Below are 13,375 nucleotides of genomic sequence, written 5' to 3' on the forward strand. Positions count from 1 at the left end.
GCAGAAGGAGGGGACATCATTTTTGACCTTACAGAAATTAAAAGAATTATAAGGGAATATTATGAACAAGTTTATCCCAACACATTAGACAATTATATGAAATGGGAAAATTCCTAAAGACAAAGTAAACTCTTGGAAAGACACATAATTGACTCAAGAACAGAAAATCTGAATAGGCCTAAAACGAGTAAAGGAACTGAATTAGTGATTTAAAATTTTGCCATAAAAAGAAGCCCAAATTCAAATGACTTTGCTGGTAAATCTGATCCAATATTTAAGGAAGAAATAACATCAATCTTTTGCATACATTTTCAGAAAATACAAGAGGAAACACTTTCTAATCCTTTACTGAGACCAGTGTCACCCTGATACCAAGGGCAGACAAAGATGACACATGAAAAGAAGACTACAAATGCCCCTCATGGACATGAGTACAAAACTCTTTAGAAAAATGTTAGCAAACCAAATTTAACAACATGTAAAAAGTATTATATACCGTTACTAAAGGGTATTTATTTAATATCTTAAATCAACCAATACAATACACCCTATTAATAGAATAAAAAACAAAAACCACATGATCACCTCAGTAGACACAGAAAAGGATTTGAAAAACTTCAACACCTTTTCTTCATAAAAACTCTCAACAAACTAGACATAGAAGGGAATTTTTTTAACCTGATAAAGGGCATCTACAAAAATTCTAAAGAAAACATTATACTTAATGACTGAATACTTTTCCTCCTAAGATTAGAAACAAGATAAGGATGTCCAGTCTTACAACTTCTTTTCAACATTGCATTGGAGACTCTAGCCAGTGCAATAAGGAAACAATTAAAAGGCATCCACAAAAGAAATTCATAAAGGAATACGTAAACCTGTTCTTATTCACAGATGACATACTATACATAGACATTTCTAAGGAATCCACACCAAAAATATCTATTGGAAGTAATAAATGATTTAGCAAAGTTGCAAGACACAAGATCTATATCAGATAGTAGTGGTAGAAATCCTGCTTCATTTCTATGTGCTTGTCCTATCCTTGACATATCATAGACAACTTTTCTATGCTACAATGAATGGTTCCAGGACTATCCCTTTAAAAAGAAAAGGAATAATTTGAATTTTAGAAATTAAATTTTCCACAATTACCAACTGAAAAATAAATACTTCCCCATTTTCATGTTTTCAGAGCCTCTGCAGAGATAAGAACAATTTTCTAAATTATTGCTAACAGCTGGTCCGAGGCATGATTCGAGGCAGGTGGTGACATTAAGCAACATCTTTCCCCCCATCCCCACACAGTCTTCTGAAGGATCCCAAGACCTCTCTGCGAGTCTTACCACTCTGTATTTAGGGTTGGCTGGCTGCAGGACATCCCCAAAAGTTGTGCCTACAGGCGCTCTATCCACAGTATTAGGGATTAATGGGGCCATCAGGCCTTTGAAAAATGGAGGCTCTGGACCGCTGCTCAGATTGGCTACTGTATCCTAGAACAGAGAGCATTTGCTTAAGAAGCATACAATGTAGAGTCAAGACCCTTCCCCCCAGATCCCCAAAAATGCCTTCATTAAAGCAAACACATACACACTCACTTTCCCACTCCCTCTCCCTCTTCCCAAGAGCTAACAACTGTAACAAAATGCGAGGGGAACTCTGCTGAAATAGGAGGCTAGATGTCCATAATTTTAACTTTTGTGACTAGAAGAAAGTGTTAGTCACAGGTAACACTTTCACTCCCCTAGGCAGTATAATCTAGAGTGTAAGCTAGGAATCATGCTCCACGAGTTTAGATTCTGGGACAGCCATTCTTTAACTGTATGACTCTGAACAGAAACACATGATAAGCCTCTGTAACATGACACTGTAATTATTCTTTTAAGGTTTCAAAAGTGTTGAGTCTCTCTTATCCAAAGTCACTACCAAGTTTTTTCCTAAATCCTTCTCTGTGCTCATTAAAGAATATAATAAATATATTTTTAATTTAAAAGTTAAGATCAGCCTGTATCATGACTGGTTTAATCTATACTTTCCACAAAATTTGCCACCTTTAATAGTGTCACCAAAATTCTAATCTCAAATTTTAAATAGTCCTCATATGGACTTGGTGTACTTTAATCCTTGCTTTATATGTTTAATCTTGACAGCAGCCACATAACCTACTCATTATCATTCTCATTTTGCAAATGGGAAGATAGGCTTGCAGATACTCAGTGGGTTTTTTTTTCAAGATCACATAGATATTCTTAGACACGTAACTGTAAAATTCTGAAACAAATTTCCACAAAATGAATCACACTTTTCTTCCTAAATATCACTATAAAATTTGATGACTCTACTTCCATGGGAAGAGCTATAAACCTGTAATTGCATGAAAGTTAAACAGTGGTTATCTCTAGAGATGGGTTAGAGGTTTATACTTTTCTGTATAATCTGAATATTCTACAAATAGTTACTTTTATGATGAAAACTAAAAATAGTTCTGTTTTTAAAAAAAGTATCAGACCTAAAATTGAAAAGAATATTATGATAAAACAATAACCTGATAATTAAAATATATCCGAAGTAAATACCTTGTACTGAAACTTCAAACACACAGTCAACAACTAATTAGATGGAGACATATGAAATTGCCCATATTTCACTATTTTGACCTACAGAAACAGCAGTTTTGTTTCAATTTAATATATCCAAGCTCTTTCTGTGAAAGGGCTTTATTGTCTTTGCTATGCCATCATTGCATCACAGCCTTTATTGGGGCTTATGTGGTATTGTACAAGGGTCCATTTATCACATTAAAGTCCTTATCCTGCTTATTGACTAATCTTTTGACACCAGAGTGAAGCTTCATGCATAAACTATATTCCAGAGGGAAGATTTACACAAGTTGAGTTCCTTTAAGTAAACTTATTTAGGTGTACAGATTTTAGGTAGATACAATGTATGTGTACATTCCAAGACACTGTTGCACTTTATCACATCTAAGCCTCTATTGATTATAATAACTATTATTACTTTTGAACCACCAAGAAAGTGAAAACATGCTACTAACTATAATTGTAAGATTCCTTTGATTGGAAGATATTGAGTTGGCCAAAAAGTTTCTTCAGTTTTAGGTAAAAGTAAAAGACATTTTTCATTTTCACCAAGAACTTTATCAAACAATGTATTCATTAACCGAATGAACTTTTTGGCCAACCCAATACATCCCAATTTCAGAGATGTTATAATATGGAAAATGGGCATCTCAGAACTGATAAACCACTCAATTCAGGAAGCAACTGGAGAGAAAGTGACCAAGATTAGAGAGCACTGGTTCAACGCACAGTTATAGTAAGCTTGATCACTTCTCATCTCTGAACCTATTTGCTCATCTGAAAAATGGGGAAAAATACCTCCATACTTCACAAGGTGACTGGGAGGATAATAGGTATGAAAAAAGTGGTCACTACCAAAAGATGTTAACTGACTCTGAATTTATTTTACCAGTTTCACTTCTTAGAGATACCTCACAGCTACAATATTTTTAAATATAAAGATTTTCAAAGAAACTGAACACTCAAAGCTAAGGTCTTTTTTGCTTCCCTCTGCATCTCCCCACCCCTGAGACACACAAACATACAATTTTTGATTACCGTAGCAATGGCCTTAGCAAGGACTCTGAAAAGCTGGATGTAAGCAGACAGAGTATGTGGTCCATAAATTGTGGATGCTGCCTCATACCGCTGAGCCTGCAGGAGAGGCAGAACAGAGTCTTATACCATTCTGCATATTTCAATCCATTTACAGAGGTGTTGCATTTTAGTGAGGGGTGATGACTGCACATCTTGCATAATCCAAACTGACATAATTCAAGACTACTTATGACAAAGGAGAGTGGGCATTTCCATTTACCAGCAAAAGTAAATGGCTCCCAACAACTACTTGTTCAAGGCAGTGAAGAATTCTCCTGGCTTATGCCATTTGGACCAACAGTCCAGTTAACCTGAAAGAGAGTAATAGCTCCTGAGTTTATGTCTATCTTAAGTACTTGTAATATAAATGTTTTCCCCCAAAGAGTACAGCAGGAGAAAAAAATGAGGAAAAATAAGAGTCTTAGTAACTCCTGGATAAACTGGGGGGTGATGGAACTATCTGGAGAAGGACATTTAACCCATCATAGAGCTATAAAATGGAACCAAATACAACTCCTTTTACTTGAGCGCCAAGGCTTTGGTTGTTCCACAGAAACCTTCAATTCATCAAATCTAACCTGGAACTCACCACTCCAAATATATCAGCTTTCCCTGCAACATTCTTCATCTCAGTGAAGGCCATCCTTCCAGTCTCCCGTGCCAGGATCATCTTGCAGTCAGCTCAGACCCCTCTCTCTCCTTCATCCTATATCCTATAAGTCTCCAAGTCATCATTACTTAACATCTCTTGAATTTTTTCATTTTCCTCTTTCTTTACTGCTTTACCTTGGTCAAACCCTTAGCTCTCACCCAGATCATAACTACAGCTTCTTAATCAGTTCTCTGCCTCTACACTTGTCCTTCCAATTCATTTCCTACACTGCCAGCCTAGTGAGCTTTCTAAATTACAGATTTCAACAGAGCATTCTTTCCTCTAAATTCTACTGCAGTTCCCCAAAATCTTCCTTATTGAATCAAAGCTCTGAGGCACAGCATAAAAGACTCTCCATCGATCTAACCCTTGCCTCCCACTCTAGCCCCTGTCTCACTACCGTCATCATGCTAATTCCATGGTCCTCAACTAATGATGGCCCCTTAAATATACTGAGTCTGGACCTTTGTGTATGTAGCTCCCTCAATATGGAACACCCTCCCTAACTTTCATTTGCTTAATTAGTCCTTACTCATTCTCAATTACTTGGACAAATTCTACATCTTCGTGAAAATCTGCCAGTCCCCAACTTCGAATACCCAGTCTAAACTGGTGCGCTTTCTCTTCGTTTTCACAGCACCCTGCGCGTCCCTTTCACGGAAGTGTAATCACCTGCTTTCTCCCATGTCCTTTACTGGCCCATAAATTCCAGCGGTCTTGAGGGCAAGGCATCGCTATGCCCAGAGAGTGGCTAGCACAGTATCTCTCACAAAACGCATCTGTTGACTGAATACGTTAATTAATTAATACTAATCTTTTCATGTCCCTCACCAGGAGACAAGCTAGTAGGGGTTCCTAACTTTACTTGCGCCTTGGACTACTTTGGCAGTCGGTTGAGGCCTATGGACCCCTTTCAGAGCAACATTTCTAAACACATAAAATACAATACATGGATTGACAAAGGAAACCCATTCAACTGAAATCAAACAATAAAAAACCAATTTTGCAATAGAGTAATGTTTGTGCTTCTGTATGATGCTACTGAATAACAAGATCTAGTAGCAGATCTAATAACTACTGTGATTTTAAAATAGCAATGAGAGTAAAAGGTATTTCCAGATGTGCAGTAACTATTTGTGATATGAAAAATATTCATGGCTCCTATTGGTGACAAAAGTCAGAGGTACAGCTAATATTCTGTCATTTGTTGCCTACATTCATAATTGAAAGAGATGCTAAAAGACAGTTACAGATAAATGAAAAAGTGGATACGTGAAAACTTATTCACATCTAAGTTTACCCCAGTTAAGAACCTTTATTCAACAGGATTTCCTAGAAGGCAGGGACCTTCAGTAAAGTCAACAGAGGGCAGCAGGGCAGACTCTACTGCTGGAATTACTGAGTATTTGTCAAGGGGTAGCCTGTGTGCCACAGTATGGATTGCCAAGTTATACCTGCAGATGTATTAGAAACCATTAATTGTGGAACTCTACACCGTTTTCACGTTTTTAACTACTGTTGTTTAAAAGTACTTGGGCTACTTTCTGTACTATTTGTAAACAAAAACGCATTACCAGGCAGCAGCCTCCCTAATTTTTTTGAGGCTCTGTTTCTTAATCTGTATCATGGATATAATAATACCCTACTTCAGTCAGGGCTAATTGTGAGGATTATGTAAGATCACATTTGCAAGGTGCTTAGGCATTGCACTCAATAAACAGAAGCTATCAATGGGAGTTTTTCCCAGGTTCTACAGAAGTTTAAGGCACCAGAAGTATTAAGGATAGAGTTAGGAATGTTGTATGCCATAACCCAGGCTTATTATCAGTGCCCCTGACAGAGTAATTTATTTCAGGGAAAGTGGAAGTCAGTGAGACTAGAATTTTGACCTGAACTTGGAAATGGTCAACCTAGAACTCCCAAATACAACCCCTGGCTTATCATTCTCTTACCAGCCCTAAAACAAAATCACCTCTCAAAAACACGATTGAGGAAGTCCACAAAGAAATTCTGCATTTGACGCAATAGTCTTGACCAGGGTATAATTCATTTAAATGATGAGAACTTTTAATTTTACCTGGTATTCTTCATAGGTGGTAATGTAGTGTGTATATACATTGCATAGACCCGAAATAACAACAGTCATATTCAGCATCCCATAAGTTGCAAATTCCTAGGGGGAAAGGGAGAGTGCAATAAAATTACTCTTCATCTTATAGTGTATTATCATCCTACTTATACTTAACATACAATTATAAATATGAATCATTAGTGTACGATAACTATCTTAATATTTTTCCTAATGATCAAAACTGCCTAGGAGTACAGGAGTATCGAAGGATCCCTTAGGAAAACTTAAAGCCATAACTCTGCACTATAGTTGGGCAAGTCAATGGATCTCCAAACATCTTAACGATTGCATTTGCAGATGCAGAATCTTCTTATTACCAAAATACAGATATTTTATCAATTTCCAAAAAAGTATAATGGGAACATATTAGCTAACCACAGGAGTTATCTCCAGCTCCAAATAATAAAACATTTGTTGATTATGTCATCTTAGAACCATTTACAATACTTTCTGAATGTAAAGAAAATCACAAATATAAATAAAATACAGCATTTTTAACATGTGTTAGATTTTTATTTACACAGGACTATAAGATACTAATGTACTTGGGGTCATTTACTACTGAATCCATAAAACCATTATCAATTTTTAAATTATTCGTACATAAATACAAATGAAATATTTTAATCTTACTATAGTTCTCTTATATTTTTTAAGTTTGTTCTTATGCCATTAATATTTCATTTTCACCTCCAGCCGTTATTTTCAAGATGTGTAAAACTGTCGTCATCTTCGCAAAGAATAATTTAAAAGGTGCCAGATCACAGGGACAGGGAATTCTTTTCTCTTTTCCAAATAAAAATGCATATGGATATTTTATTTCATTTTTAATTTACCTCTTGAACTGCCTCCCGAAGTCTTCGTCCAGACATGGTCCTGAGTCAAGAAAACAGAATTATCAGAGTGTTTTCCTATTCAGAATGTACACAAGGTACACAGAAAGACTTGTAGTGAAGGCCAAAATGTTAGCCTGGCTAACAATAGTAAAGTGTATAGAAACAATGCAAGTTAAAGTTGAGCTTTTTTCCTCACTGCCCTATCTTCAAAACAAATCCTAAAGTGAAAACAGACAACTTGAAGGAGGAAAACAGAATCAATGAATATCACTGGCAAAAGATCCCAATCACTTTCCATTCACTGAGTCAACAATAGGTTGCATTCTATTTAATAACAGCTGAGGCAAGTAGAGAGTGTACTGTTCCTGCCTACAAAGAACTTACTATTTCATTCATTCATTTAATCCTTCAGTAAAATATTGGACACCTACCACATACCAGACCCACTTCAAACTGCTAAGGATTCAACAGTATGGAGCTGACATTCTAGGGAGGGAAGATGGTCAACAAGCAAATAAAAAAGTGAGATGACAATAAGTGCTATGGAGAGTATAAAGCAGGATAAGGATGAAAGAGAATGGTGGTGGTCATTGTGGGGATGGTGGTGTTCGTGCTGATGCTGTAGTGATGTGGTGGTGGTAGGAGTGGTGGGGGGGTAAAGACAATGTTATATCATGTAAGCAAGACTGGCATCTCTGTTAGAGTTTTGAGCAGAGAATTGAAGGAATAAAAGACTTGGCCATGGGGATAAACGGAGGGTAAGTGTTTCAGGCGGAAGGAACTGTAAATTTGAAAGCCCTAAAATAGAAGTGTGCTTGGTAGTCTGGGAATGGCACTGAAGCCAAGGTGGCTGCAGCAGGGGTGATCAAGGGGGAGTGGTATGAAATCAGATCAGAGAGCTTGCTGAAGAGAGGATCACATAGGGCCCGGTCGGATATTATAAGCGTTGGAGAATTTCTCTGGAGAGTTAGAAGCCATTGAAAGGTTTTGAGTAGTGACATGATTTGACTTATGCTTTACAGGGAATACTCTGGCTATAATGTTGAGGAAAGACTATAGAGGAGTGAGGGAGAAGCAAGAAGGTGAGACAGGAGGTTATTGCAGTAAAATCCACGGGAGAGATAATGGTGGCTTAGACCCAGGTTGGGGCTGGGGGGTGGGGAGGGGAAGAATGATGGAAACTGTTGAATAGAACATACAGAATTTGCTGAAGGATTGAAAGCAGGGAAAATTGAAAAAGAGAGAATTCAGGGATGACTCTAAGATTTAGGGCCTGAGCAATGAAAAGATAAAAAATTACTACTTACTAAGACAGGAAATATGGTATAAGGAGCGGATTTAAAATATGTTTCCATGCTTCTAATACCTAAATTGATTGTTTCACGGCCCTATGTTTTAATATTATTTAAAGTCTTTCTATTGACATAATAAATCACTGCATAATTTTATTGGAATGATAACTTTTCAAATTTTTCTGTTTACTTCAAGTTACCCACTAGTAACAGGCAGAGAGAGATTTATTCTTCAGAGGCCCCACCAAAAGAGGGTGGGAATATTTGTCACCGTCGCCAAACATAGCACAGTAGGATACAAAGGAGTCAGTACAGAATTATCTGCCCATGATAAGAAGTGATCCCAACAGAAACACATCCACAACAGTTACGTGTGTAACTGCAAGAAGAAAAACAGGAACTTACGTAAACTCCCCAGGGATGGCAGTGATGGCCAAGAACCCAAGAGTAATAATCTGAACATCAACTATATCTGGGTGCCAGGGATGAGGTTTTGACAGCTAAGAACCAAAAGCATGAAAACTGTGTTAAGAATATTATTCTTTCTATCGTCAAGAGACTGACGCTGCTCATAGAAGTTCCTTTATTAAAGGATTTTAAATGTTTCCAGCTGTTTTGGGGTGTCTTATCCTAATATCATATTTCTTTTCTAATTCATGTAGTATTAAATATTCTATCTATTCAATAGTAATAAGATGTAAATATTATATACCAATGTCCCATTAACCTGGACTTAGTTTCTCATCAATGAAGTTTCTAGTGGATTTGTCATTGTGGAATCACAATGTGTAATAGATAACCAAGTGTTCTCCTATATTACCATGGTGACTATCCTTATACAAGATGAATAAGAAATTACCATCATTTGGAATAGCTTAAGTTAATGATTTCTTTTTACTTTAAATCTTCAGTTACCAAGTCTTGCCTTACTTTTTAGGTTTTCTCCAAGAGAATCTATCCTTTACCATATTCAGATTAGTAAAATCTTTCCCTCTATTCCCTTGTTTCCTCTCTTTCTTCTTCCTGGAGAATTTTAATTCAATATTAGAAAAAAACTCTATTTAAAAATTTTTTCTACATCAAAAATCCATGATAATATGAACACTGTATGAATATGAAAATCCATGTTCCAAAGAGTATTTAAAGAATATTGCTTTACTTAATAATGTTGCCCGAGTTGTGAGAAAATAACCTGAGATGTTTTTCTCTGCAAAGAATTCTGTGTTCACTCCTATCCTGGAGTCAACATAAACAAATCCTGAATAAGAAAAATGTTAATCTTATTCTTCCTTTTCCACTGTTCTAATTGCTTCATTTATTTACTATAGATGTAAAACTCTAAGTCAGTGTATTTAATAATCATAACCCTTATTTCTTAGAGTTACACTTATAGCATCCATATTTTTTAATATTAAAAACTTGATATGGGAACATCTGAATAACACACAGATCTACTATTCAACACAGAGCTACTATTCATATCTGATAATTCATAAATGTAAAATTAACGATATACTAATTTCACCATGATAATCAAAATGTATTACCTCTCCAGTATGAAGAAGGATTGGCTTTGGTTTTTGGCATTCTTTGATTTCTTCAGATGGCTTGCCCAGGGCCTGATCCCGAATACTGTCCCAAAGTGGATCCCCTACTGTTGTCCCTATTAGGAATGTTATGATTAATATGATTCCAACCCTCTGAAAAATATCATCATTTTGACAAATGTTGTACAACAATGCTTTTAGGACTTTGAGAGATTTTATCGAGGTTTTTGTTCAATGATTCCAAACAGTTGCATAATAGAAGAGGCAAGATTTCCTGTACATCCTAAAGCAGGAGCCATTGTTTAATTAGACCTCAGTGTGGTTGATAGAATAAAAGAATATATATGTTCCACAACCTTAATCTTTTTTATTGCTCTTTCTCAACCATTTTGCAAATAAAAATATGATATAATTAAATGTAGGTCTATGAACTGAATCACCTTTTTCTTATTTTGAAAACTATAAAAAAAACACCTCCAACGTGAAGTACCAGTTGTTTGACTTGTGGTCTCTAAAGACCCACTCTTGAATCTCCACTTAATTATGTACACACACACACACACACACACACACACACACACACACACGAGCAATAAAAACAACCATCAAGCGTAACATCCATAATCTGGGGAAAAGCTATGTTAACTACAAAACCTAAGAACATAGAATCTATAATCCATTAGGAAAATATAACAACTATGAACATATATGAACCTAATAACAGAGTACAAAAATACATGAAACAAAACTGACAGAAATGAAGGGAGAAACAATCAACAATAATAGTTGGAACTTCAATAATTCACTTTCAATAACAGATGGAACAACAAGTGAGAAGACCAATAGGGAAGTATAAAATTTGAACAGCACTAGAAGCCAACTAGACCTAACAGATACTAACAAAGGACTCCATCCAACAACAGCATAATATATATTCTTCTCAAGTGCATATGGAACATTATCTAAAATAGACCATATGCTGGCGATAAAACAAACCTCAATAAATGTTTTAAAGTATAAATAATACAAAGTATGTTTTCAACCACAATGTAATGAAATTAGAAATAAATAACAGAAGAAAATTTGATAAACTCACAAATATGTGGAAATTGAGCAACATGATTATGAATAGCTGATGGTCAAAAAAGAAATCAAAAGAAAATATAAAAACAGTTTCGGATGAATGCAAATGAAGACACAGTATATCAAAACTTATAGAATGCAGTGAAAGCAGTTTCCGTAGGGAAATTGATAGCTTTAAATGCCCTTATAAAGAAAGGAGATAACCTCAGCAAGATACCAAAGTAGAAGATATCAGCTTTCATCCCCCCACAGAATACAGTAATTAGCTATCCACAAAAGAAAATTGCTCTGGGAGGGCTCAAGAGTCCAATTAAAAACCTACAGCAACACAGTGGAGCAAAACACAGAATAACCACATGAAAAGGATCACTGGGAAGGTTGGCTTATCTGAGACATCTCAAGATGGCTAAGAACGAAGAAGGGCAGAAGATATCGGTACCAGCCACATAACAAGTGCCATCATTTGCTGCAGTGGCCTGCTCTGTGGAAGACCCTGGAAACCCTTGCCACTGAGAACCTGAACAGCCTCTGCAACAGGCTCTCTACAGCTTTCATGAAAGAGAACCCTGTTTGTCAGTGCAAACCCCAGAAGACTGCTCCACAGAGACAACAGCAGCTTGTATGACTGAGGTAACCAATGATGGATTACCATGGATCACTGAAGAGAGACGTGATGCTGTACCTCCCTAATGAGAAGCTTCCGTTCCACTGCCCTGGAGTCAGCGCTGTCAGTTCCCCACCCCCAAACCCATACATGACCCTGACCCCAGAGCCATGGGTGTTCTGTGTACGCCCATGTTTCAGACCCCAACTTTGTGACCACGTTGTGTTTTCCTGGGCTCCAAACCCCAGACCTGCAGCTGCCCTGCAAGTACCTGTAACTCAGGCACTGGAGCCACTGCAAGTGGACCTGAACCCCAGAACCACTTTCCTCTGCAAATGCACGTGTTCTAGTCCCCAGCTCCATGGCTGCTCCACATGTGCCCATACCTCAGGCACAGAGCTGTTGGTAAGCCAATGCCCTGGACCCTGGAGGCATGGTTGCTCCACAAGCACCCAAGCTCCAGATCTCAGGTATGTCACTGTTCCATGAACGTGACATATCAGACATCAGTGCCACCACCACTGTGAATGTACCTGAAGCCAAACATAGCACCCAAAGTGATGCCCTTGGCCATGACATCCTCCAAGGGAGAAAAGGATGTCAGGATGTCCCCAGCAGACTTCACCACTGAAGATCACAACAGCGCTCACAGCAGCTGCAGATACCCTTAGTACTGGCCTTTGAGGACGCATGCAATCTTCACCAATGATGACCTCAGCTGACAGAGCTGCATGGAGACTATGCCACTTGGGCTGCCCTGGAGCTGGAACAACCACAGTCACCCAGTCAATGTCTCTGCAGCCACCCAAAGGTGAAGGCCTTTCCCCACCAAAACCATTCTGTAAAGTCTGGAAGAGGTGACTGATCCATCAAATGCACAGACAAATGCAATTCTACGAGGGACAACAAAAATCAAGGAAACATGACATCACAAAAGGAATACAATAATTTTCCAATAACTAACCCGAAGAATTGGAGATCTAGAAATTGTCAAAGAAGAACTCAAAATAATTGTGTCAAAGAAGTTCAGCAAGCTACAAGAGAACAAATATATACAACTTAACAAAATCAAGAAAATAATGATGAACAAAATGAGAGTTCAACAGAAAGGCAGAACCATAAAAAAGAGCCAAACAAATTCTGGAGCTAAAGAATGCAATGAATGAAATGAACAATGCAGTAGAGAGCATCAACAGCAGATTTGATCAAGCAGAAGAAATAATCTGTGAGCTCAAAACAAGTCATTAGGAACTATTCAATTAAAGTAAAAAAAAAATGAAAAAGAATGAAGAAAGCCTACATGAATTATGAGACACAAAATGCCAAAGGGAGTTCTTCAAGCTGAAATGCAAGGATGCTAATAGCCCATAAAAGATATGAAAGAACAGGTATACCTCATTTTCTTGCACTTTGCTGATATTGTGTTTTTCTGTTTGTTTGTTTGGGACTTTGTTTACAAATTGAGGGTTTGTGGTAACCCTGCATTGAGCAAGTTGATCAGTGCCATTTTTCCAACAGCAATTGCTAACTTCATGACGTTGCATCACATTTTA

The 13,375-nt window shown here is 37.2% G+C and overlaps 1 protein-coding gene across 8 annotated transcripts in view; it reads right to left on the reverse strand.

The window, feature by feature from the left end:
- Positions 1–13,375, reverse strand: part of ASAH2 (N-acylsphingosine amidohydrolase 2) — a 170,179-nt gene that overhangs the window by 104,629 nt on the left and 52,175 nt on the right. For 6 of the 8 annotated variants that reach the window (XR_016387985.1, XR_016387984.1, XM_089897252.1 and 3 more), the window contains 6 exons: positions 10,136–10,251; positions 8,994–9,088; positions 7,297–7,336; positions 6,407–6,502; positions 3,639–3,734; positions 1,347–1,493 (listed from right to left, as the gene is read on the reverse strand). Coding sequence is in view for 6 of the 8 variants with exons in the window: in XM_089897252.1 (XP_089753378.1) it covers positions 1,347–1,493; positions 3,639–3,734; positions 6,407–6,502; positions 7,297–7,336; positions 8,994–9,088; positions 10,136–10,251 (590 nt within the window). In the remaining 2 variants the exon portion in view is untranslated. Of the gene's footprint in view, positions 1–1,346; positions 1,494–3,638; positions 3,735–4,296; positions 5,116–6,406; positions 6,503–7,296; positions 7,337–8,993; positions 9,089–10,135; positions 10,252–13,375 lie in introns of those variants that run through there. The other 2 variants (XM_089897253.1, XM_089897254.1) reach the window with 2 other exon arrangements.

Source organism: Delphinapterus leucas, chromosome 16, assembly GCF_059928025.1.
Source record: "Delphinapterus leucas isolate spDelLeu-1000000601 "Yukka" chromosome 16, BTC_Dleu_Yukka2, whole genome shotgun sequence".
NCBI classification, from domain to species: domain Eukaryota; kingdom Metazoa; phylum Chordata; class Mammalia; order Artiodactyla; family Monodontidae; genus Delphinapterus; species Delphinapterus leucas.